Here is a 26840-nt window from a genome sequence, read left to right as displayed (position 1 = left end):
TCACTATGTTGGGCGCCTCCTATTTGTCTAGCAGCCTGAGTATACTTGGGACTCAAGTCACGGACAGTTTTTTTTTTTTTACACTTTCTAGCATAGCATATTTTCACCCAATAGCCGCTGTTTCTAAGTTTGAAATATGGCACAAAACAAAAAGAAGGTTGGCAGGATATTTTTTGATTTTTTTTTGAGCTGCTTCCAAATACTTTGAACGTTCAACTCACTTTGCTCTCACTTATCCTCGGCCTGAGTCCGTTGATGTCATTGTGCAGATGGACGGACGAAGCGCGACGACCCGATTTCGGCCGCCACAGTTAGATATGTGGCGCAGCGAGCGGCGTGTGCCGTTGAACAACACATCAACGAGGCACTGGAAACACGTATCCAGATATAAGCCAGGATGAGTCCCAACGAGCTGGCGGTAGTGCGAGGCCCAATTCTATTTCTCATAAGGCTGACCGAGCTAAGTACCTATCCTTGAGGTGTATTCCTGGATGTATTCTTGATGTATTCTTGGATGTATCTTTGCTCTGAGATCTTCAAAATGACATAAGCAGCTGAATAAGCGTCACATGACATCCATCCCTTTCCGGTTAGTCTGAAACCAAGAAACGCTTAGCGCGATGTCCCGATTAGGTAAGATGAAAGCTCAACGCGACTTTTGGACATCGCCAGCTTCACCCGGAGGACAAAAACAATAGCGATCAAGAGCGAATTGAATCAATAGCCATCGCCTTCTTTGTATTCATCAAAGACCATGCTCATGTGTTTTTCCTCCTAGCCTCCCTCCGCCCACACTCAACGCCAGCCTCCTTCGCCGTCTCATCCTAACGTCAACCATCACCATTCACAACTCCCCTACGAGACACCGAGACACCTAGTTGCTTTTTCTACCAGCTCGACAAGCTCCGTTTACACTTTAGTTGATTTCTTTTGAATATTCCTCTACACACTTCGTCATGGCAGTCGAATACAGCAAGAAAACCAACGCGGAGTTGGTCGAGATCCTCAAATCGCGTGGTCTCAGCCATACGGGGAAGAAGGCAGATATGGTCGCGCGACTCCAGGAGGCTGATAAATCCGCTGCTGCACCTGCTCAGCCTGCAGCCGCGGCCGAAGACGTTATCGATTGGGATGATGATGCGGCTGACGCTGCTCCTGCGGCTACCAAGGAGGCTCCCGCGAACCCGGCCGTCGCTGTGCCTGAACAGAAAGTCGTTGCTGAACCGACTGCTGCGCAGGATGCGAATGTCGTGAAATCAGATGAGAAGACGGCGCCTGCGGCTGCGACTGCGACTGCTGAGACGGGTGCTGCGGGAGGGGAGGCTGCTGGGAAACAAGCGACAAACGGCGCCGACGACAAAGCTGCTACCGAGGAGAAGGCTGCGAAGAAGCCTGCTGTGGATTATACTAGAGGCCTTGCAACTACGGATCTCGACGCCGAACTTGCGAAACGTAAAGCCCGTGCCGCGAAGTTTGGGATTGCCGATGAACCCGCGGTGACCGAGTCGCAGAAGGCACTTGAGAGAGCCAAGAGGTTCGGAACAGAGGGCACCGATGCGGCTGCCAAAGTGAAAGGGTTGGATGAACCTTTGTCTACGGAGCGACCAAGGAAGCGAGGACGTGCTGATGAAGGAGAGAGTGGACGAGGCAAGCGTAGAAACTTCCCTGGTCGAGGCAGAGGCAGAGGGCCACGCAGAGGCGGAAACAGGAACGCCGGCAACAGCAACAACAACAACAGTGGCGGCAGCAAGATGAGCGACGCGGACCGTGCCGCGATGGAGAAGAGAAAAGAACGCTTTGCCGCCAAATAGCGAGGCGCGACCTATTCACTTACCACCGTCATTCCTTTCCAGCCCGTGCGCTATGAGTTATCAATCGTCAATGCGTCCCTGGGCTATCTTTCCTACCTCGAGTTCACAAAATGTTGTTATACCTGGCTTAGGAGTTATCCGGAACATAGTCTGATCTTTCACATTTCCTTTCAATCTATTCTCTCGCCTTGCCTCGGCATTAATATGTACCAAATATTCATCAATCCATCTCTTCGATCTCAATTTGAGCTGTGGAAGCTGTAACGTCGGACAAACTTGAATTTCAGTCTTCACCATAACACCTGAGGCCATCATCGACAGCCTAGTGTAGATATGCAGCCTCGGTAGGAGCTAGAAGGCCGTCGAATGCGAGTCGAATGCTTTCTTTTTCCTGTCACGCGAGGCTACGTTGGCTATAGACCTGGCATCCAGCATCCTATCCAGGAGATAAGAGTCCATTGGCGCAGGGCCGTCCGGCAGAGCAGAGCTGAGGATTGCATGAGATCCAGGGACCTGGCCGGCGGAAGCACCAGTAAACACGCCCGTTTATGCCTAGGAATATGCAGAGCACTTGGGATATTCGCCTCCTTGCACTTCAAACCTCAGCCACAAAGCAGCCCTATCTCGTGCATCACTAGTACGAGCAAGACGCACGTAATAGTGACACTAACCAGTCGACCAGCCGCCTGGACTGTTGCTCCTGTCCATCTGTGATCGCCCTTGACTTCTACTCCGTATACGAAAGGTCCAGTCCAGCTACCAGTGGCAAAGTCGAGCCGTCAGGGAGAGAGCGAAAGATGCACCATGTGGGAACCCAGCAGGAGGCATAACTTGTCCCACGACAGGGTTGAGAGCTGTCAGTGGGCGAATCAAGCTGCGTATCGGCGCTTTTTCGATGTGACTGGATGTGCCTCTGTCCAGTGAGCCGCGCCGTACGGAGTATCTCGGTCTCGTCTACTTCCAGCTCCATATACTCGCACAGACGCCGGGGTAGACATCCAGGGCCTTGCGGTATTCGACGTCCAGAGGTCCGGCTCTCCATCTCGTCCAGGCCAGTGACATCGACGTGACGAGTTAGTTCATGCAGCATATCACCAAAGATGGATCAAAGATACACGGCCAGGGAGAGTTTCGTCTCAAGCCTCGGCGCTACCCTTAACTATGACAGCACGGAACGGGCATCACGGACAGGACCATGGAACGGATCAGATCTCTACCTCGACTTCAACCTGACCTGACCTACCTCGACCTCTATCTCGACTTGACCGGACCTGGCCTCACCTCGTATCACAGTGTAAGTCGAGTCGTGAAATGCCCGTACCAGCAACGGTTGGCACAGGTTTACGACCGATCCGGCAACTGCATTACCTGCGTACGGAGTAGTGCCTCGTCAAGACCGCGATGCGTCGTCCTGAGTGGCCTCCTGGCGGTGGAGATGGCATGCACCTCCCGTGACCCAGGCCTATATCCATGCGAATCCTGTCTCCTGCTCGCCTGCAAGCGCCTCCATCGCCAACTAATTACATCCCTCTATCGCCCGTCTACTGGCAGGAATAGAAACGTGCGATCGTCAGCGAGTCGCGGGCTAGCTCCTGCTCTCTCCTGCTCACCCCTTGCCGGGACTTTTCTTTCCATAAAATGCGCCGCGTCCTCCATGTCGTTTCTACGACCCTGCACTATAGACAGCCAGTCTCTGCACTACGGAGTACTAGGTCTACCTACCTACGTGGCCGTCGTGACCGCCGCGACCGTTAGCCACAGCTTCACTGTTGGACTTGCTGCGCGCTAAGCGGCCCCGCCGACTCTGTGTGGCGGAGTGGGTGCAGGACGGCCTTATACATCACCAGGCCGTACTGACTACCTTGTCGACGGTCTGACTGTGCCATCGTCTTTAGCTTTTTCGTTGCATAGTTGTGCCCGAAAGCTACCGATGATTAATATTCTTATCCCGCTTCACTTTCACTTTCCAACGGCCGAAGAGTTTTTGTGGTTCTCTCTATTTTATATAATCCACCTTACCCCGGCATCTCGTCCGAACTTTTGAGCATCGGCCATACCATCTAATCGTCGACTATACCATCTGATCATCAGCCATACATTTGAATGGTTATATACACCGTAAGTACGGTTATGGTGGCGACTAATACATGATCACTGACTCGAGACAGAAGACAACTTAAACCGTCACTAAATGTGGCATACGCTATGATTATAAGTTATTCTACAGCGGCTATCGATTTGGAAAGCCGGTCTCTAGGCCTGCCGCCCACGATATCAAGGGCCATTGCACCATGGCGTCACGAGGAGCTGTTCATACACAAACACAGACGCATACGAGAAATCCGGCGGCGGAGATGATGGCCTCTCGGATTCCTATACTGCCCTCCAGCAGCTCGTATGCACAGGGACGGCCTAAACAGAGCATACCGAAGCCGTCGTCGATCCCCCGAAGTAGACGGGATTCATCTGCATCAGAGTCGGAGGACTATAGCAGACTGAGGATGGTGAGGTCGAATTCATCCTCGAGGAAGCCGTCAAAGGAAGCTAGCTTGTCCGTCGGATCGTCGAAACCTTCGTACTCTCTAATGCCGCCCGCTCGCTACTATACGGCACCTCCTAGCCACGCTCCTTCACCCAAGGTACCACCGCCTACGCAAAATCCACCGCCGCCACAGCAGTCGTCATCGTCGACTACTACTTCTTCTTGGAAATTCGGGCGATCGACACAGCCCGAGGTACGGCCGCGGAATGTTCTTCGGAGAAAGGCTCCTTCGATAGAGCAGTATGCGGAGCGGAACAGAGCAAGACTCCAGGCTTCGATGCCGGAGAAACCTGAAGTGGAAATACCCCAGATTGAAGCACCAGAGAAGCTCGCATCAAATGATAACCATAATGCACCAGCTAGGCCCTCGGTTGATCATGTACCGGCCCGACCACTGTACACTACCCCTACCCCATCCTCGCAACCGCCTGCGATGGAGCCCAGACCTACAACAGCAGGATCACAATCTCGCATCCCAAAGGAATTCGCTGGTCTATCAACGTCTATAAACACGCTGAATCTACCGCCTCCCACACCGAACTTCACCGGTGGCAGCAGTCCATCCACCCGATACACTGATTCTCCTGGCATGTGGAGTAGAGGATCGACCCCAACATCACTATCGTCCTATTCTCCTGGAATAATACATCCAACTCATAGCTCACGGCTAAAACAACCCAGTCCGACCATATTCAGAGCCCAAAGGTTCCGTCCAAGCTTGGCAGCCACGCCTTCATTTGATGAAACTAAAAGCACAGCTTCGACTTCCACCCGACTTCCTCGACGATCCCAGACCGAACCTGTTCCACGGCCATCAACTTCTGGTCTTGGAGTGAGAGAAACTAGCCGCCATGACGTCCCCGAAGTCCAGCATGCGCCCATGCACCATGCTAGTCAAGTTGAGTGGCAGTCTGTGGGTACTGACTATCCTGACCCAAGGGATGTTGAGTCTACTGGGATTAACAGGAAAGAAGATGTGGTTACTCCAAGAATAGAAGAGCCATCCCTGCTTCCAAGTTCAGTATCCACACCTCGACTCTCTCCAAGCAGGCCGAGTCGAAAGGGTGCTGAACCACTGAAGCTGGAATCATCACCTGTTATTTGGAGTAACCTCGCCTCGTCTAGGCTCCCTACCCACAAACGACGAGGGTCATCAAGTTCTAATACCCGTTCCAAATCCCCCGCCATCCCTACGTCCTTCGTGAATGCCTCGACAGAATCACTCCAGTCTAGAAGTTCGTCTAGAATACCTGCGCTTTCCCCATCGCCGAACCAACTCGACGGTAGCAGTCGACCACAGCTACGATCCGCAACCCCCAAGGGCATAAAGCTTGTTAGGAAATCCTCTGTTTCTGCCAAAGAATCCAAACCCGAACCCAAGGAACTGAAGGAGCCAAAACAACAGCAACAGCAGGCTACCAGCGCCCCAAAGCGGCTTGGACTGTTCCCAAAGAAGTCAAAGACCATTCCTGAAGTGACACTGCCGGGTCATAGTGATGGACGCTCCCGCAGGTGCCCTTCTGCTGGAACCGGACATGAGGGCTATGGCAAATATTCCCAGCGAGGCAGACGAACGAGTATCGGAAGCAGTGCCTCAAGGGCGAGGTCAACGAGTACAAGTAGGTCACTTGGTAACAACAGCGTTACCAGCAGTCAAATGGGACATGAGATCGATGACTTCCTTTCCGATCGCTTGGAACCCGTCGTCATCAGCGGCGGTGGTATAGATGGGGCCGCTTTGGCTCGCACCGAGAGCGGACAGAGCGAGAGTAGCATGAGTGTCGCTTCAGTCATCGGCGGCTCTATGACTACTCCTCAAGTGACACTTGTTCAAAGCCCAGAGCCAATGAATTCTCCACCTCAGCGTTCTCTTTTGGATCCCGGAAATCCGCAGAGCCAACAGCCGGAGGTGAAACGGCGGCGCTCCTTTCGCAATTCGAACATATTTGGAAGCCAGAAAACATCAAGTCACTATCTGTCGGTGGCTGAACCTCGAACCTCCACTTCCAGACGTCCGTCGGATGCTAGTACCGATAGTCGCCCAGAGATATCTTATCAAGATACCCCCAATCTATCTGCATCGTCAGAATCCAAGACCAAGGGCGAGACTAAGAAGAAGAAATCGGAAAAATCAGGAAGATGGAATTTCTTCCAACGCAGCCACCCAAACCTTCAAGGAGAGAAGAAGCCAAAGGAAGAGCCAGAGCCAGCTCCCGGAATGCCTGCAGCCATATCTCATCTTCCGTCTTCTCGTGCAGTTGCCCATTATGCGATTCTTGACAATGAGCAGATCGACTCTGATCCATTAGAAGATATAATGACCCGAGTGGAAGAATCACCGCCAACAGAGGATGAAATGGAAGCTGCCAACGGGCTTGGGCTGAGAGCGAAACATGGCCAATCAATCTTACTACCAGAGCCACCCGTTTGCATAATCAACAATCGTTCTGAGAGGCGTCCTTCCTCCCCCAAGGTGTTTTTCAACACGGACATTCTTCCCCCAGTCTCAGCGTCAAAGGTTGCTCGGACAGGTCGACCCAGCCGCTTAGCTTCTGTTGGTAGGATACCTCCAGTCGTCCCAAGTGCGAGGAACCAGCACAAGCCATCCCTCCAATCGTTTTCGCGCCCTTTCAGTGTGGGAGAAGGACCTTCTCTAACCGTGACGGCCGCAGCTGGAGTACCTACCCATATGGGTATGGCTGATAACCCACCGAATCGATTCGGCCTACGTCCACCAACCCGAGAGGAGTTTCTTTCCTTTTCTCCAAGAAAAGGCTCCGAGGTTTCAGTCTCATCTGAGAGTGCGGATAGTGGAAGTCTGGCAGCTGTTACTGCAGTCCTCCCCTTCCCCGGCTCAAAGCTTACAGACGATGAAATCTGGCAAGAATACGATGATTTTCTAGACAAGGTGACATCGCCGCAGACCCCAGAAGATGGCCTCTTGCACACTCCTCGATCCTTCAACTTGGCTACCAGAGCTTCCAAAGTTCTGCAAGAAGGCTTGAGCGGAACTAAAGACGTTTCTCCTCAAATCTCCCCATTGCAGTTGCAATACCCGGAAATTTCTACGCCTAAATTACCTGACCACAGCTCGATCCACCTCAGCCGTTCTATGATTCTCTCTGCATTGCACTCATCCATTGCACCCTCTGAACCCATGTCACTCGGTGAACTCCTATCAGCGTACGCTGGGAGCAAGCAAAACTCCGCAGACTTCACCGGTGTCGATAATCCATATGCCGCTCTGGAAGAAGAAACACAACCTGATGCCAATCAAGCGAAGCAGATACAAAAAGAGAATAATCTCCAACCGATTGAAGAAGATCAGGACCATGATGACCCAATGGAGCAGGCGAACGTCCGTTCAGGCTCGCTCATGACAAGCCGTTGGTTATCTTTCGGTCGTGTCCTCTTTAGTCCAGCGAAAAATCATATGCAACCGCAGGATCAAGCTCGCATTCTAGTTATTGATGGCCTAGGCAATGATGACTGGTCATTTTACTGTGCCTTGACTTACCCTTCTGCAGTCGTTTACAACCTCACCTCCAATACTCAACCGCAGTCGGCACCAAGTAATCCAGCGGCATGGGACCCTCCACCGAATCATCGTACCATCCATCGCTCCGGTATAAAGACACCGTTCCCTTTCCCTAAGGGATTCTTTACCGTGGCTGTTATGCGCTTCCCAGCAGCATGCTCTGAAACTGCATATGACACTGCCATCTCAGAGTGCAATCGTGTTCTCCGCCCCGGTGGATACCTAGAGCTCAGCGTCATGGATTTGGATATGGTCAACATGGGTAGCCGTACTCGGAAGGCAGTTCGGATGTTAAAAGAACGAATCTACACAACGGATCCTAACATTTGTCTCAAGCCTGCCAGCGACAACATCCAAAGGCTTCTTGGCAAGCGAGGATTTGCCAATTTGAATCGGTGTATGGTCGTTGTTCCTGTTGCTGGTACCATCGTACAATCGTCAGACACCTCAAGTTCCAGCCAATCTATCGCAAACATTCCACATCAACATTATGGCTCCAATCTCCCCCAGTGGGCAGATAACACGTCGAACAAGAAGCACAAACGAGACCCTTCTGACGATGTGAACATCTCACTCGGTGACCTCCTCTCTGACCCTTCACCTTCACCATCAAACGACGAGTCCATTGCCAAGATGGTCGCAAAAGTTGCTCGATGGTGGCATACACGGTGTTACGAACTAGCCGTCTTCAACGATAGCCATAACAAGGATATCTGGGCTGACAAGAAACTTCTACGAGAATGCAGAAGACGCGGCACTGGGTTTAGGCTACTTATCGCCTATGCACAGAAACCCAGTGAAGTCACAAGAAGAACAGCGAGCGTATAATTATCCACGCCATGAAGTTTGCATATATATACCATACCACCCACTATTTCTATTTACCCTCTTACCGACGATACCCAGGCACCTCTGAATTCTCCAACTCCTTGATGAGTGATTTGCCAACGAATCTAATGACATTTTATGACCCATCTCTATATCAGCATTTATACGTCACATTTTAATATTTGCGATTTCCTTGCATATTTTCATGAATCTTAGCGTATATCATGATAAACAGAATGGGCAACCATACACAGTTTTATTTTTTCGAGGTTCAGAGTGCGATCATGTATGGCCTCACGGCCATTCCTACGATTTTTGTTTTGATGATTTTTTTGCATGCATTCTTAGCGCTTTTTGGTATACCGTTGGCTTTTGTGATACATACCCTTCCCATTCTTGACATGTTATTTGCGGCTGGCCGGAACTAATACTTAATATATTTGCTTGGGCCTTCAACGAGGGACAGTTTTTTTGCAATTATTTTTTTCCCGTGATTACTGTATGTATGTATCTTAGCGGTTGGCGGTACGCATTTGTCATTCGAGCAATATTACATTCTTAGAAACCAACGGAAATTGTTTAGTAGCACATAAAGAGGTGGTCGTAGTTTTAAATTAATGCATACATAAATTGCAATTCGTGTATACGGGCAACAGTATCGTTGTACCCTACCCGTGCTACCTCTTATCGCCGTACCTTTCTAAACGCACGGCTTTCCAGAACATAATGAAGTGTGAAATCAATATAGTGGTGTACTGCGGCGTGGTTGTATAAACTCGCTGCTCAACCGTAAACCCAATATTGCGCCGTATAGCGGACTTGGAAAGCAGGAGCCATCCCTCGGCATGTTTCGGGACTCGTACCCTGAGTAGTTTTGACTCGGAAAACAGCCTACACATTATCATGGAGTCAGTCATTATCACGGCATATAGCTTACTTCCAGGAACCGTACGCATGACCGGTTAAGCCCTGCGGTAGGTGAAGAGGAAGCTTACCTTAATTCCAGACCCTTCTGTTTTGTCCAACCTTAGCCAGGCCACATCGCCATTATTGGGTGCAGGAACATTTGCGACGACAGATACAAATGCCTTATCTGAGCCACCGTGAGTTGAAAGGTCAAAAATTGGTTTGCCTCCAGTGAAGTAGTGATGGCCCAAAACAGTCATCTTTAGGACTTTCTCAAGCATCCAACTCGTCGATTGTTTGGGATAACGTAGAGAAATCGTATTAATAACATTTGCAGTCGTCGGGTTCATAGAGGCTAGACAAGAGGCATCGTAGAGGGTTGCGACGGCGCCAACAGAGACTGGCTTGGTAGCACCATTGCTACAGGTGTAGTTTTGAGTCCCGACGCCCAAAGTGATATATTTGAGTCTAAATCCTGAGTCGGGACCTGGAAGTTCCGGGGCACTCCCTCGTTTCGGAAGTAGTTTATTGGAAATGTCACAGCCAGATATTTGGCCCATTGAAGGAAACATGGGCTCTATAGCGGTCAAACCGTCTGGTTTTTGTGCGGGGTGTATGGCGGCACCCCGAACTGTTGAAAGGAGGGCTAGAAGAGGGACAAAAGGCTCAAGGATATGCATTGTGTTGGTGTAGTTATTAAATTATTATCGACTTGGGAAGATCAGGTAAAAGCCTAGGGGTAGAATGTGTATATGGGCAAGGAATGGGGTAGGAAAGATGAATATAAAATGGACAGGACATGACATTAAATGCATTTAAAAAAGTATAGCATCCACGGGTATATCCAGCAGATAGGCAAAGGAGATTGCTTACAGGTGAAGCCAAGAAAGAGGTGACTTTCTCGAACCGCCCGGCAGCACAAACCTTTTTGATCCGTTTTTAGTCAGAAAGAAATAAGATTTCCATGTGGAAGGAGCCTGAAGGAATGCAGTATCATCCAGGTGGGTATGTACAAGTGTCAGTCGTGCATGTCGTTGAACCAAAATCGGCCAAAGAATGCCTAAAGCGGGATGCCAGAGTCTTATTCCGGAAAGGTGTCGAGGAATGCAGAAACGAATGTACTGGGATGCCATCTACTAGAAAGACTAATAGAGACAGATCATACATTTTTAGGTAAAAAATGCATGGTTGTATCGTGTTATTTCGGGGGCGAGAAGTGTATAAGGTTCCAGACCCTAGGAGAAGGATTATAGGCTCGCTTCCACGTATTGAGGATAGGCCGATGTCCCTCTCAACAGTAAACAAGGCAGCCTTGGTGTTTTGAGAAGAACAAAGGTGCCTCCTAAATAACGCAGATATAAATGGCGCGACACGGCTATAGATATCGACCGGGTCATATTGCAGTACGCGAGACGGAGTAAAGCAGTTGAGCTGTGATACTCAAACGCTTTCATTCATTCGGGCGCAAGAGGTGCGAATCGCCAAAATAGAAGCTGGATGTCTCCGTTTGAATCTTGCGAAACCTCGCTTGATATCGGGTTTGAGCAGCCTTGTCCCATGTTCGATATTCATCCAAAAGCAGAGTTTCCAGAAGAGTCCAACCACATGGAGTAATTAGCGGGACGTTGGGGGCCGACTTAATCGAAAGCATGGCATGGAAGGCCATCTCGGAATGTGAGCTCGCACTTGGTAAGTCCTGCAAGTCATTCATCAAACGTGGATACCAGATATTTGGGGGCGAAAGCTAGCTAGCATCGTCTTCTTCGCCTTTTTGGCCTTGTAAGTTAAGACTTGCCCGTTTGGGCCAGAAGAATGATAGAGTCACGTGAGTATGTTAGTCATATTGCTTAGTTATCACGCTTAGTCAATAAACTTAGTCAGTACTTAGTCATATACAGCGCCAAAACATTTGCAGAAGGCTCAGATTGATGCGTCGAGGAGAGACAGCTCGAAGAATCGTCGCGACAACAGCAACACATCGTCAAGCTGCCGACTCTGGTGCCAGTGGTCTGATTCGACAGGCTCATGACATCTATGGTTACCTCTAACCCCGTTTTCGCAACCTCCTCTCCCCGGATCTGAGATATCTCACACATCGCCACACGATGGCTGACGGTATGCGTTCAAAAAGTTATACACCACCATTGTCACATACATACTCTAACACGTTATCAAATATAGCAGAGATCGAGTCCATCAAACGCCTCCAGGCGGAGCGGAATGGAAAGAAAGGTTCAAAAACCTTTGACCTGTCAAACCAGCGCACTGACGTCTCGACCAAGGCCTCTCTCACCGAAAGCTTCGATACCACCTTGTACGATCGCGAGAACTCCGACAAATATGCAGGTTATAATACGTCCATCGCGGTCGACGGCGAAGATGAGGATATGGCCGACGACGATGATGGCCAAAACGGTCATCGACTAGTTGGACAGTATACCGCAACCTCAGAGCAGATGAAAGAATTTGCTACCGGAAAAGGTGTGGAGGAAGAAGATATACTGCTGGCGCGCGAAAAGACATCTAGGATATCCGAGAGGGAAACCGACTATCAGAAACGGCGCTTCGACCGAGCTCTTTCCCCAACGCGAGCGGACCCCTTTGCTGCGGATGGCCAAGCAAATGGAGATGCAGAAGGTGCAAGCTATCGGGATATCATGGCGCTTCGGGAAATTGAGAAAGAAGAGGAGCGTGTCAAGAGGTTAATAAACGATAAGCAAGCAGGCGAGGAACCGAATGGATCGGTTGAGCACGAGGCGACCCTCAAGCTACAAGAGGGTGACAAAGAGAACCAGGAAGACGATTCGGCCTCTGCTATAGCTAGTAGGAAGAGGAAGAAGAGGTGGGATGTACCCTCGGAAGAGTCCACTAAGCCTACTGAGCCAGAATCTGCTGAAGTAAAGCCGAAAAGGTCGAGATGGGACCAAACCCCAGTACCCGGCGGGCAGGCTGAGGCTCCAAAACGTAGATCCAGATGGGATCAAGCGCCAACGCTCACTGCTGCAACCCCAGTTGGTAACCAAGGCCTCGCAACGCCGGTGCCGCAAGCTTCTGGACCCATGGCTGTGCCAGCGTTCGGTTCCGATATATCTGCTCGCAATGCACCTTTATCAGACGAAGAACTAGACATGATGCTTCCCTCTGAAGGCTATAAAATTTTGGAGCCCCCGCCCGGGTACGCACCAATTCGAACACCTGCTCGAAAGCTTATGTCTACACCTGCTCCAATGCAGAGCGCCAGTGGCATCGGTGGGTTCATGATGCAGGAACCTGAAAACGCCCGCTCCATGGGAAAACAGCTCCCTACCGAAATTCCCGGGGTTGGCGACCTACAATTTTTTAAGGCTGAAGATATGGCATACTTCGGAAAGCTCGTCGATGGCGCAGATGAGAACTCAATGTCTGTTGACGACCTAAAGGAGAGAAAGATAATGAGGCTATTGCTGAAAGTCAAGAACGGAACACCGCCAATGCGAAAAACAGCACTACGTCAGCTTACAGACAACGCCAGGCAGTTTGGAGCTGGCCCGCTTTTCAACCAGATTCTACCCTTGTTAATGGAGAAGTCTCTTGAAGACCAGGAACGACATTTGCTCGTGAAGGTCATCGATCGTATCCTATACAAGCTTGATGACCTTGTTCGACCTTACGTGCATAAGATTTTGGTCGTCATAGAGCCTCTACTTATCGATCAGGACTATTATGCTCGAGTTGAAGGTCGTGAGATTATTTCTAACCTGAGTAAGGCTGCTGGTCTTGCCCATATGATTAGTACCATGCGTCCGGACATTGACCATGTTGATGAATACGTACGAAATACTACCGCCAGGGCATTCGCCGTCGTCGCCTCTGCCCTTGGTATACCTGCCCTTCTTCCGTTCTTGAGAGCTGTCTGTCGAAGTAAGAAATCCTGGCAAGCTAGGCACACTGGTGTCAAAATTGTACAGCAAATCCCAATTCTCATGGGCTGTGCTATTCTACCGCATCTACAAGGCCTTGTGGACTGTATTGGAGACAATCTTAGCGACGAGCAAGCCAAGGTTAGGACGGTAACCAGTTTAGCCATTGCCGCCCTTGCTGAGGCTGCTAACCCCTACGGTATCGAGAGCTTCCAAGATATTCTCGGCCCTCTCTGGATGGGAGCAAGGAAGCAACGAGGCAAAGGCTTGGCAGGTTTCCTCAAGGCTGTCGGTTATATTATTCCGCTGATGGATGAAGAGGGCGCAAATTACTTTACCAGTCAAATCATGGAAATTGTACTCCGGGAATTTTCATCCCCTGACGAAGAAATGAAGAAGGTTGTGTTAAAGGTTGTATCACAGTGCGCAGGGACGGATGGTGTTACCGCAGTTTACTTAAAGGAGCACGTACTTCAGGACTTCTTCAAGAGTTTCTGGGTTCGACGCATGGCGTTGGACAAGAGGAACTACCGCCAAGTTGTGGAGACAACTGTCGACCTAGGCCAGAAAGTTGGTGCCGGTGAAATACTTGAAAGGATCGTGAACAATCTCAAAGATGAGAGCGAGGCATACCGCAAGATGACCATTGAAACGGTTGAGAAGGTTATCGCCTCGCTTGGTGCCGCAGATGTTGGCGAGAGACTCGAAGAGAGGCTAATCGACGGTGTTTTGTTCGCATTCCAAGAGCAGAGCGTTGAAGATATAGTAATACTCAATGGTTTTGGTACAGTTGTCAATGCTCTCGGTTCCCGATGCAAACCATACTTACCCCAGATTGTGAGTACAATTCTCTGGCGTCTCAATAACAAGTCCGCCACTGTACGACAACAAGCGGCAGATCTTATTTCACGAATTGCAATGGTTATGAAGCAATGCGGTGAAGATGCCCTGATGGGCAAACTCGGCACTTTCCTTTACGAATACCTTGGTGAGGAATACCCAGAGGTCCTGGGTTCGATATTAGGCGCATTGCGATCCATTGTCACTGTTGTCGGCATTAATCAAATGCAACCCCCTATCCGCGACCTTCTTCCCCGCCTCACGCCTATCCTCCGAAATCGCCACGAGAAAGTGCAAGAAAATACCATTGACCTAGTCGGTCGTATTGCTGACCGTGGACCTGAGTCCGTCAATGCCAGAGAATGGATGCGAATCTGTTTTGAACTACTCGACATGCTAAAAGCACACAAGAAGGGAATTCGACGAGCTGCTAACAACACCTTTGGCTTTATTGCCAAGGCTATCGGTCCGCAAGATGTTCTCGCTACACTTCTCAATAACCTCCGTGTCCAAGAACGTCAATCCCGAGTCTGTACTGCTGTTGCCATCGGTATTGTTGCAGAAACTTGTGCTCCGTTCACGGTTCTTCCCGCCCTTATGAACGAATATCGAGTACCCGAGCTAAACGTGCAAAACGGTGTCCTAAAAGCCATGTCTTTCCTTTTCGAATACATTGGCGAAATGGCCAAAGATTACGTCTACGCCGTTACTCCCCTACTGGAAGATGCATTGATCGATCGAGATCAGGTCCATCGTCAAACCGCTGCTAGTGTGGTGAAGCATATCGCCTTAGGTGTGGTTGGACTCGGATGTGAAGACGCTATGGTTCATCTTCTTAATCTCCTATACCCTAATCTTTTCGAAACCAGTCCTCACGTCATCGATCGAATCATTGAAGCTATCGAAGCTATTCGCATGGCCGTCGGGACAGGTATCGTCATGAACTATGTCTGGGCTGGTCTATTCCACCCAGCTCGCAAAGTACGAACCCCTTACTGGAGGTTGTACAATGACGCCTATGTTCAAGGTGCGGACTCGATGATTCCATACTATCCTACGATCGAGGAGGATGGTTTAGGTAGAAGTGAATTGGGCATCATTTTGTAATCAAGGTTAAACTGGCGGGGAGTTCGTCATATAGTTCTTTTTGGTATTTTTTTTGCAGCGCAGGTGTTTTCTCATTTGTCTGTGCATTTCGCGGTTCTGTAATTCGAATTGAGCGCAACCCTTTCTTTTCCCGTGTATTTATAAAATATTCTACTGCGTCCAATACATTAAATATTACACTATCTAGGTTCACTATACATATTATTCTTAGTTTAAAAGTCGACAGAGTATTAACTTTTAAATATATCTCTATTAATTTTATTTGGGTTGAGATACAGTCACACCCTTCTGGCAGTCTCTTAAGGGTATTCTTTAACTCTAGTTTTCTGTGACGTTATACTAGGTAATAATAAGGTGTGTGGTTGACCGTCCCATCGGAGTATGTCTGGTCAAGTCTTAAGGGAAAGATATAAGGGATTATCCAATGGACTCCGGCTTTATGTCTAGTTTTTCTTCATAGATAAGAGCTATGTTTGGTAGATCGCGTAGCACAGGGGGAAACTCCGGCCTAGCACCTTCGTATAGTAGCTGGTGGACTAGATACTTCGGAGATTCCGTAAACGCAATAGTCTCTGTATATGTCCTAGGAATCATCTTAGTATATATGCGTACGGGAACAAAGGAAGAGTGCAACGTACGAAGGGAAGTGAGAGAAGAGGTTGGAAGAAATTGCCCTTTCGAGTGCCGCAACCGCGATGCCTTTCGTTGGGATGGCGCCTTCGAACATTCTCGGTGCATATTTGAAGACAAACTCCTCTGTCCAAGGATGAGTAGCCGCAATAAAATGTGTGGGTGATGGTTTGGTTTATCTCGCCGAACATGACGTCGAGGTGATCTCAGGAACCGAGTGACCTAAAAGCGCGTATTCACTGAGTTGTATGGCTCACTTGAGTTTTTTACAGTTAAGTAATCTGGAAACTGCGTTGGGTGATCTAGAAGTTTTGGTATAGAGCGATCTAGACAGCAAGTGCAGAGTGTATGGGTTGTTGACTTTAGTATCTCAGAGGAAAAGGTAGGGCCTAAAGATAGACACACCGTGGAAGCATCTTTATTATCTATATATTCTTGGAGGTCTATCCTGCAGATTTCGCAAAACTTCCTTGCTCCATCCCCGCATCAATCATCCTGTCCCCATTCATAATCGCCGTGGTACAGATCACGATATTCCGACGTCCGGATTCCTTTTGGGCGATGAATCGCAAAGCAGCAATCTCAGTGAATGTAATGCCACCCAGGAAGAAAATGAACACCGTTTTAACTCCTCCAGAGCCAGTCAGGGTCTGCCGAGCTCGCGCTGCCTTTTCGTCACCTTTTGGGACTATGTTGAAAGTCGAGCCACGGGCGTTCTTAACAATATCTTCAAATCCTAGCCAGCCTGGAGTTGTAGATGACGCACCAGCGGCTGCAGCCGCAGCTTGTGGTGAGGGGGTCCCCTTAATGAGCGTTTGAATATATGACTTCTGCAGGACACATTGGACAAGTCGAATACTCAAAGGAGCATACCCACTATAAACATAGGATATATCATTTGGGGTTTGCTCATCAACTTCGTCTACTATCAAACGAAGAGCTTTGCGGAGGTATTTGTAATTTGTCTTCGTGCCCGTAGAGGTGCTTGAACCGCCGGTTGGGAGTATCATCCCTACCGGAGCTCGCAGTTGTAGGAGTTCCATCTTTTCCAGATTATTGAAAGTCAGAAGGTGTTGATATCCGTACGCTTGGAGTATTTGTTTTTTGAAGTTTTCTAAATCCTTTGGCCGGAGGCCGCCATTAATGCAAGACTCTATACACAACAGTCTTAGAACGGTCGTAATCGAAACACCACGGGCGATGAGCTCTTCGATCGCATCATACTGAGATGTGGAATCCGCCCCAGCAGCGATATTTTGCTGTACTCCAAGTGTTCGGCGGAATATATCTGATCGGGTATGACGCATAATTTCCTCGGCAAGATTAGTATGAATCTTCAAACTACTATGTTCTGCTTGGTATGCTGGTAATTTATTAACGAATTCGCGAAGTTCTGAGGTTGATTTGGCACCGTGACGGCTCTCATAGTCGCTTTCTAGCCTTCTCGCAACCTTGTTTAGGATGCCGCCAACAATTGCGAAATTTGCATCACGAAGCTGGGAGAATAGCTGGTCAGAAGAGTCGACCTGAATCTTCCTCTTTAGACTCTGTTTTGAAGTAGCAGCAGCGCTCGAGGCTTGACCCTGCGATGAAGCCTGGGGAGCGGCATATCCAATGATCGAGGAGTCGACTTCGGTATGGTTATGGTTAATCCCAAAGAGTTCATCCACAAGACCCTCGTAAGTTAGCTGTGTCATTAAAACTGTAGCAAAATCTACATCCCTATCAATTATGATAAGGTTCTCGATGGTATTGCTCGCCATGAGCTTTCCTCCAGAACCATCCACGCCGCCGTCAGCATCTAATTCCCTCTTCATCCGAAGCAATTGATCAACAAGTTTTCGAGCATTGTCCCCTTTCCCAACGATCCGTGGGAAAAAGCCATGTCGTAGTTGAATCTGCATCAAGGCTTTGGCCGAGAGATGAATTGGCTGAGGATTGTTGTCCTATAAATTGTGAGCCGCTGATATCATTTGTCAGAGATGTAGGCAAGATATACCAGATACAAATCACTGAACGAGTCTGACAACTCTAAGGAAAGGACATCGTTTTCGAGAGGCAGAAAGTACAAGGGAAATTCAGCGATATTAACGTCGCCTATGATACCCGCTTCTTCCAGGATCTGGTTAGATACCAGAGTGCGCCGCGGCACCCAAAACACCGAAAATTCATGCTCAGTATTAGCATCATTTTTCTGGAGGCGTTTTATTTGATCTAAATCGTGAATAGCGGGTGTGTCAGCTTATATTTATGGCATTCGGCCTACTGTTAGAGAGAGGATGCAATATAAATATTATCCAAAATACAGTGAATTAATTTAGGGAACATGTATGACTACGTAGAGTGTACACTTTCTACGTAGTCTCTGTTTTGGCCCATCACATCTTGATATGTGGAGTAGATGAGAAGAAAGAGGATGCAAAAAAAAAAAGATAAATGGTCCCAAGCACGTACCAGCAGCGGATTGTACATGACTTGGCTTCTCCGCGTGAATTAGAAATACAACGTTCCGTTGAGAGGAATCGACATTCTCATTCTCGAGTAAAAACACCCGATCTACCCCATGCTCTTGGAGTACAGAGAACTTGACGAAGAGGCCTACCGGCCCAGCCAGGTCTTTGCTGACCACAAGATTCTTCTTGCCACGAACCTGAAGACGCAGTGTGAGACAAGTATATCATCAAATTATAGGGCTTGTAGGCTTACCCCTTCGAGAAGATTAAGGAGATCTCTCCTGGCTTTTTCCTTGATATATTCCGCCTCGGATCCCGGATGAGGAGCCATATTTTAGGTTCTGGTTGTTTGGAACGGTATTGGGGGGTGGGCTATAGTGTCCCCGAAAGACTTCAGGTGCATCGCCTCAACGTACAAGCCTCGTTGCCGGTGATGAAGCTGGGTATGTTGAAGCCTGGAGGTCGTAGTTCGCGGTTGAATAATGCCCTTTTGGGTTTAGCCCTTGCGTAGTCCACTCCGCCACATATAAATCACGTGATATACGCATTTGCCTACGTGGATATGGGGGGAGGCTTCTTCCTCCTGAGACACATAATCTCAGCGTCGAAGACAGTCTACAGCCTCCAGGGCTTCATTTTGCATCTCAGGGTTGATTTGAGTACGTCTGCTACCCTATAATTACCACAGAAGTCATACTGAGCGCCAAAAGTTACCTGCCGTTGACGTCGACCCGTGATATACATCCCGCTCCAACATTCTACCAACCCCCCGCCCCTTTTCCAAGCGAGATGAAGAAATTTGGATTTGGCAAACGAAGTGATGATGGAGGGGAGGACAGCAGCAGATCAGCTCTCTTTGGCTCACGATCAAAGAATAAAAGTCCCGCAGCACCGAATAATAACCCTTACGCCCAGCCTCCGCCTTCGACAGACCCTTACTCCCAGCCCGGATCACGCCCTCAGGCCTATGGCGGAATGAGTCAACCAGGAAGTTACCAAAACAACCCATCCAAGCAAGCGTACGGCGGGTCAGAGAAAGGATACGGCTCCTCGAACGGCGGTTTTGCCCCAGGGAAGCAAGGAAATCAAGGGAGCTATGGGCAAGATAGATATGGCGGGGGCCCTCCTTCGAATTCAGGCGGTTACGGTGGTCTCGGAAGGGCTGATCCCAACGACCCAAGCATGAAAGATGGTAACAGGGATGCCCTCTTCGGAAACGCTCCCAGTCGATACCAAGAACGACAGCCTAGCGGTGCGCCTCCTCCATACCAATCTAGCTCCTCCTATGGCGGACAGCAACCCGGAGGAAACCCGGCGCCCGGTGGTCCCAGTGGCCCCAGTTATGGCACATACCAGGATCGTCAACTCACTGCAGAGGAAGAGGAGGAGGAAGACGTCCAGGCTATAAAACAAGACATCCGCTTTATGAAACAACAGGATGTATCTTCAACTCGAAATGCACTTAGGCTAGCTGCTGAAGCCGAGGAGAGTGGACGAGCTACCCTTGCTCGCTTAGGTGCTCAGGGTGAACGAATCCACAACACCGAGAAGAATCTCGACTTGGCCGCTAACCAGAACCGAATTGCCGAGGAAAAGGCCAGGGAATTGAAGAAAGTAAACGGGAGCATGTTTGCTATGCACATTTCAAACCCTTTCACTAGCGAGCAACGTCGTCGTGCTCGTGACCAAGCCATTATCGATCGTCACCAGGATGAGCGTCAGCAGCGTGAGGAGACCAGACTAGCTGCATTCCGCACGGAGCAGCGAATGGATCAGACCTTTAAAGAGATATCGAGGAAAGGTGAAAACGGGCCAAAGAAGACCAATCTTGCAGAGCGGTCAAAATATCAATTTGAACAAGATAGCGAGGATGATGAGATGGAGAACGAGATTGAATCTAACTTGGATGCCATCCATAGCGCTGCCACTCGGTTGAACGCGCTTGCTAAAGCTACTGGAAGGGAGATCGACGAACAGGACCCACACATCAAACGTATCATTGGAAAGGTATTATATCTGCCCTATCTTTTTCATCGTCTCGTCATTGGTGTAGACTTATCTAACCATTTTCCTTCTTCTTCCAGAGCGACTTTGTGGACGATCAAATTCATATGAACAGATCACGGCTGGACCGTATTCGTTAGAAGCCTTTAGACGTTCCTCGAAACTCGTATCCTACCACACAACTTACACATCTTATCGACTTGACATGCTATTTTAGCCAGCCTCTTGCACATACGCACGCTAAGGATATATCCTGTTCATATAATAGTTTGTGCTACGCCTCCAAGCCATTAGCATTTCCCCACCTTTTGATTTTTCATTAGATGCATGACTTATCATTTAATTAATATCCCTTCGCGTGCTACTATTTCTGCTCATATGACCAACAATGAGTGTTTGTCACTTAAACATACTTCAGCATACGTTGTCGGACCTAAGCTAGAAAATTGGTCGGCTGAGAGTAATTCCCTAGAAGCAGTAGCCTGTGTATCAAATAAATAAATGTGTGTGTCTGTGTGAGAACAACCCACACTTGGTAGAATTTAGATAACCGAGCCACTGGTCATTAAAAGGCCACTGAATAAGCGAGGAAGCGTTAAATCAGATAAGTTTGTTGGGTATCATTGACTCGCGGCCCCGGAGTCATAATAGATATGTTCCTCGGAGATATGTCACGTAAGTATTAAAGGTTAAGCACCTTGGAATTATAGATTTTTTCATGCAAACCCGCTTTAGCCGTGTAGTGTACCAGGCAGTTGACGCGTTAAGACATGCGTCGTGGTTTTCGCAGTGACGACGTAAGCCCATGAGCGAAACTCTACCGCAAAGACGCATATTGCAGTGATGTATATTTGCAGCCAATTTTAGAAGGTTGCATTGACTCGGTTCACCGGATATGTGTGCCAGATATTAAAGCCCTAGATCATCCAGGCTAGTCACAGAGTCCTAGCATAAACATCTACCGCCGAACTCTGACTTGAGGGGAAAGCTTGTTTAGTCCTGAGTAAAATAGAATAGCTGGGGCTGAGAGCAAGGTATTGTGCATAATATTCCTGGTTGGGTGGAATATGTCAATATAGATAGCCCTGGAGCTACAAGTATTCCGCATTATCTATGAGAATAGGTTAGGCGAAATGCAAATATAACATTTAGTCTTCCCCCAAGGTGATAGACTTAGTATATAGTATTAGAGGTGTGGTTGCAATTGTTTAAGATGATGCTTCGATGACTCGGCGCGGCCTCAATATATGTAGCCAGCGGCCGAAACAGCCAGTCCTCACCCAGCAAGCGCAAACGGTCAGAAAAACAGCTTGACAGGCTTGACGCCTACGGTATCAATAGCCGGATAGAGGCCTAATAGCGTAACTTAAAAAGAAATTCTTCGGGCGGATGGGCATCACCTAATTCCTCGCCTGGGTCCCGGGTCGTGTTTCCGATATCGGTACTATTTCTGCGCCCCCTTAACGAAATTCCCCTAAGCGACTCCCGTAAGCGATTCCCGTCAGAGACCCCCCCCGAAAGAGATCCCCCTAAAATGATCTCCCTGAATGATCTCCATGGATGATCTCCCTTCAGAGCACGGCCGATGGGGATGCCGTTAACGGGGCGGAGTCCTTCCACGCGGGGGTAAATGAGGTCGCACATGTATCTGTAACCGCAGACGACGACTGTGGGCGAGCACGAGTGAACCGTCCCTTAATATCGCCGGTCTCAGCTCCCCCTGATGCCTCTTGTCTCTGCCGCAAAAGGGAGAAGTCGTGGCCCCTGGACCGAAACTCTTGGCACGTCGGCTCGTCGTGTTTTACCGATTCCTGATGCCACTACTGACTAAGCACTAATATCAACCTCCGGCCTCGAGACGGGCTGGATTGAAACACTTGGGCACGACGCTCTCGCCGTTTATCTGTCAGTGCAGCCCTTGCCTTGGTCGCGATCCAGAAACCATGAACGTGTCATCGTATTACGATCTCTGCCAGGTAACCCTGCGGTGGGAAAGCATAATAGAGTGACATATCCCGCAACATCATCTGGCCCTTTTGACTGTTGGGTTGGCCAGAGCAGCAAGGCACGGCTCGTCCAGGGTCACCGTCTTGTTGGATATATTCATTTTTTTTTTTAAGTATTGCTTGGCCTCTCGCCTTTTCGAACATAGGATTCATACCTCTCTGTAGGTTCGGCGAAACTAGGCGAAACTAGGTCAATGAAACATTGTCTAGAGAATAATAATATTAGCGATGCTATCAACAAGGTCGATGGGGGTCAGGAGTGGTCATGAGTGGACTTGGATAAGAGGAGTCGCGACAAGGACCACAAACTAGAACATTAACGAGTAAGAAGGAGACGGGATTTGGAGATATCTGGTGTATCGCAAAGTTTTCGCTTGGCGTGGTGGGCATAGGTTACTTACCAGAGCGCAAAGCTAGATATGAAGCCTAAAAGAAATCAGCTAACGGACCAAGGGACAAACAGGAGCGAGCATATACAAGTTGGGGAGAAAGTTAACCTACCATCCATCACACCAAGACTAGCAGACGACAGGGATGAGAAGTTAGTAGGAAGGAGGTTTGCATAACATAGTATTCATTAAATGCTAGGTAGCCGAATCTGATAAGATACCCTTTGAAGTATCTTGACTGTAATGCTGATAGACATGAATGAATGCAAATGGCGCTCCCTTCTAGCGTGGGCCAAAACAAGTGTAAAAATGGAGAAGATAAACTCGACGAAGGGCAGGGTATATGAATTCATCGTATAAAATATCGAAAGAAAACCGAATGTCCCAGGGCAACAAAAGCCTGCAAGGAAAAAAAAAAGAGATAACAAATCGTAAAACAAAAAGAGAAAACTCCCTTCTATCGCAAGTCACGAGTAAAAAAGGAAAAAAGGAGAAAAGAGAAATAGATAGGGGAAAAAAAAAAGGAAAACATTAGGGGTTCGGCTCGGAGTGCCGATTTATAACAAATAGCCTGATACCCCGTACCGGTTTGGGGGTCGCGCCCCGATTGCCCCATGTGTATAATTCAGTGCACCGCCGTGAGGTAAACGAGGGAAAAGAAAGACGTGAAAAGAATAAAAAAAGATGCTCCTGTCGAATGGGTATCAGATAAGAGTGTTTCCCGAGGGCAAAAAGTGAGTTTGCAAAATGGGACGTGAAGAAGGGAAATAAAGCTAGACCTAGTATACAAGGTATCAGAAGAGGTATTGCGATGTTGGAATTCGGTCGAGAACGGGGATAAAGGATGTAATGTGTTGTCCGGAAGGAAAATATGCAGTGGGTATATAGATCGATCGTCGTGAAACCGGGAGTATTTCACACTCCCCGGGGGCCAGGCCGAAAATAAAGGTGCCTTGCTGAGTAATCCGGAAACTGGAATGCGGTATTCTGCTTTGAATCCTACTGTAACGTATTTGACTATTCCTCTTCTTCGGGAGAGCCCGAATCCTTCTCGCCCTTGTGAACCTTCTTGTGGCGTCGCAAGTTGGAAACGACAGAGAAATGGCGGCCACAACCCTCGACGTCACATGCATATGCTGGTTCACAGTTAGTAATCGTTTTTTGGCGTTTCACCGTGCGGGAAAGACGGGAAGGAACTTACGCTTTTCACCAGTATGGCTGTACATGTGTGTTTGCAGGGAAGAGGGTCGAGTGAACCGTTTGTCGCAAATCTTGCACTTGTGCTTCTTTTGCGTGTTGGCTGGTACCTTGGAGCTGAACTGGCCCATCATCGACTGTGGTCCTGGTGGCATTGCCCCAATGAGAGCGGATGGTCTTGGGAGTGTCCGCGAAGCCATTCCGTCGTAGGATTCTGAGGTTGTAGAGCTGTAGTCTGTAACAGACGAGTCTACTGAGACAACCGATGCACTGTAGTAAGGGTAGTTGTTCCCTGATGAAATCGAAGACGCTGATGAGTGAGCTGATGGGAAACCGTACGAGTCCGCTGATCCTCTTGATGCGCGAGGTGGGTAAATGCCCCTTGGAGTAAGGTCCTGGCTAAGGGCAACCATTCCGCGACTGGCATCCAGTGCATCGCCGAACGTGCTGGGTGGTGGACCTTGCGAGTGAGGTTGAGATCTATCATATCCGTTAACAAATGTTTTCTCTTTCACTGTTCACTGCTCTCCGTGAAAAGGAGAGCCAACTTACCCTGGGTGCAGAGGCCGACTGTCGGGATGATGATGATGGTGGTGAGGTTGTTGGGGGTGGCCTTGCTGTTGCTGCTGCTGCTGCTGTTGTTGCTGCTGTTGCTGTTACTGGAGAGAATGTGCGTACTCTAGTGATCCATATGATGTTGGAGGGAATGAGTGTATGGGTGACGCGGTGGTCGAGGACTGTTGCTGCTCAAGGGATGTTCGAGGCATATCTTGGGGCATCACTAGGAGTTCCGAGCCACCGTAAGTCACTGCAGGATAGCTCCCGTTTGGAACCATCGACGGTGCTGAAACGGGGACACTTGAGTACGGCATGGACAAGGCTGGCGGTAACGGTCTCTGGATCTCCTCACGCTTTATCGGGTTTGTAGAAGACATGGAGGATGGGTATGCAGGAGGGGGTGGGTGAGATGCTGGTTGCGCCGACCATGCATCATTGAACTGCGGAGGGTTGGACTGGACATGGCTCTGGTATACGCCGCCATCATACCCCATACCGCCATACTGGCGATGCCCATGCTCCAGAACCATAGTCATTGAGAGAGATGTGAGCGCGGGAGCGCGACTGTGATGCAAGCTGGTAGAGGACCGACGTCAATTGAATCTGTATACTGGTCGACGAACAAGTGCGTGCCTTGGTATGTTGGTATGTGAAGCTGTTGCGAGATGGATCGACACTTCTATACACGAGGGAAGATCCGAGGAAGATCCGAAGATGTCTGGCGATTGATCTTTATACACAACGGGAGGAACAAGAAGAGAGCAGAGAGAGTGGAGGGGAGTCTCTGATATTTGTTTGATGGAATCAGAGTTCCCAGTGGGGCCAAACTCAAGGGACCACAGAGTATTGGTGAGAAGTTAGTCGTGTGGCTGCTCACGGGGCGATAGATAGCACCACGATCCCCAGCAAGGGTATTTTTGCAAGGGCGAGTTTAAATTTTGTGCAAGAGAAAAGCACAGCTGGCATGCGGCCTGGGAGATGACGGAGGGACAAGGAGGCTAGCTGGATCGGTAATTGATTGGGGGTTTGGGGAAGGGAAAGGGGCAGAGGGAAGAGGTCAGGGCAAGTTTATATCAACACGAGCGCGGCAATTCAAGGGGTTCTCTGGGTGCTCAGAGGCAGCAGAAAAGGCGTCGTCGTCAAGCTGGAGAGAGTGGAGGACCGAGGAGAGAAAGGTCGGGATAGGATGAAACGAACACACCCCCATCAACTATATCTGGGTTGAAAGATCAAGGTCAGGTCGAACCGGGAGGTGCTGCACTACGATGTTCGACGCAACGAATGGATTTTAAGGAGAGCAGGAGAGGCCACAAGCATGAATCCACAAGGATGATAAGATGTGAGAAAAAACAGCAAAAAAAACAGTGGAGCACGGGAATTCCTGCGAAGAATACTCGATACAATGCGATACTTGTACGGAGTCCTTACAGCATCTTTTATATCTTACGCCTGACTTGATCTCTTTCATGATCCTCCTGCTTGACATTCCGATCTCTTCGCAGGGCTGCATCGGCTGCATCTATCCAGGCTCGGAAGAAGCAAAAAGTTCAACTGAAGCTGCGTTGTTCCTGCCAGGACGACTTTTTCAACCCTGCGATATATACTTGGTACGGGAGCAGACATGTCATAGTTTCGCTCTCGGGTTTGTGGCACACGAATACCGGCCTCTCTTGCACCGACCGGCGTGTTCTGCCAACGAGAGAAGAGGCAACATGGAGAGGAGGGCTGTATCTCTGGTAAACGGGGGTACGAAAAAGCAAACGGGGACCCAGAAAGAATGCATTACAGGCCGAATACAGGCTCGGTAATGACGGGACCGAACAATTACCAGCAAGAAACAGAAGAAACTATTCGCTGTCCGGAAGGGAGAGAGACGGGGGGTGAATGCGAGAGGGATGTGGTGGAGCCGGTGGGTTCATGATGGGCAACGGGACGCTGGCATGGTCAGGCTTGGATTGGCTCAGATATGTGAGGGTTGGGCACGACCCAAAGGGGAGAGAAAGCAAAAGGCAGCAATTGAAGAGATCAAGGTTTTGCTGGCAGTCAAGGGCTGTAGATCAGTTTTGCCTTTGGTGGCTTAGGGGGAGGGGGGAACGGCTACAGTGGGCGAGGAAAGAAGCAAAAGGGCGTGG

General features: G+C 49.1%; 6 protein-coding genes across 6 annotated transcripts; 4 read left to right on the top strand and 2 right to left on the bottom strand.

Moving 5' to 3' along the window:
• Positions 1–956: 956 nt before the first annotated feature.
• Positions 957–1811, top strand: GIQ15_03367 (uncharacterized protein; the record flags this gene model as incomplete). Its single annotated transcript, XM_033550784.1, has 1 exon — positions 957–1811. One exon carries the CDS (start codon positions 957–959, stop codon positions 1809–1811), a length of 855 nt encoding a protein of 284 aa, XP_033407945.1.
• Positions 1812–4102: 2291 nt separating this feature from the next.
• On the top strand, positions 4103–8719 carry GIQ15_03366 (uncharacterized protein; the record flags this gene model as incomplete). Its single annotated transcript, XM_033550783.1, has 1 exon — positions 4103–8719. One exon carries the CDS (start codon positions 4103–4105, stop codon positions 8717–8719), a length of 4617 nt encoding a protein of 1538 aa, XP_033407944.1.
• A 3011-nt stretch (positions 8720–11730) lies between these two features.
• GIQ15_03365 (U2 snRNP component prp10) lies at positions 11731–15471 on the top strand (the record flags this gene model as incomplete). Its single annotated transcript, XM_033550782.1, has 2 exons — positions 11731–11740; positions 11807–15471. 2 exons carry the CDS (start codon positions 11731–11733, stop codon positions 15469–15471), a joined length of 3675 nt encoding a protein of 1224 aa, XP_033407943.1.
• Positions 15472–16544: 1073 nt separating this feature from the next.
• GIQ15_03364 (vacuolar protein sorting-associated protein 33A) lies at positions 16545–18885 on the bottom strand (the record flags this gene model as incomplete). Its single annotated transcript, XM_033550781.1, has 4 exons — positions 16545–18047; positions 18101–18315; positions 18556–18751; positions 18808–18885. 4 exons carry the CDS (start codon positions 18883–18885, stop codon positions 16545–16547), a joined length of 1992 nt encoding a protein of 663 aa, XP_033407942.1.
• A 458-nt stretch (positions 18886–19343) lies between these two features.
• Positions 19344–20698, top strand: GIQ15_03363 (transporter sec9; the record flags this gene model as incomplete). Its single annotated transcript, XM_033550780.1, has 2 exons — positions 19344–20561; positions 20639–20698. 2 exons carry the CDS (start codon positions 19344–19346, stop codon positions 20696–20698), a joined length of 1278 nt encoding a protein of 425 aa, XP_033407941.1.
• A 3272-nt stretch (positions 20699–23970) lies between these two features.
• On the bottom strand, positions 23971–25244 carry GIQ15_03362 (uncharacterized protein; the record flags this gene model as incomplete). Its single annotated transcript, XM_033550779.1, has 3 exons — positions 23971–24089; positions 24155–24630; positions 24829–25244. 3 exons carry the CDS (start codon positions 25242–25244, stop codon positions 23971–23973), a joined length of 1011 nt encoding a protein of 336 aa, XP_033407940.1.
• Between the last annotated feature and the right edge of the window lie 1596 nt (positions 25245–26840).

This window comes from Arthroderma uncinatum, assembly GCF_011692745.1.
Source record: "Arthroderma uncinatum strain CBS 119779 chromosome Unknown scaffold2, whole genome shotgun sequence".
NCBI classification, from domain to species: Eukaryota; Fungi; Ascomycota; class Eurotiomycetes; order Onygenales; family Arthrodermataceae; genus Arthroderma; species Arthroderma uncinatum.
This window is presented reverse-complemented; position numbering and strand designations above follow the sequence as displayed.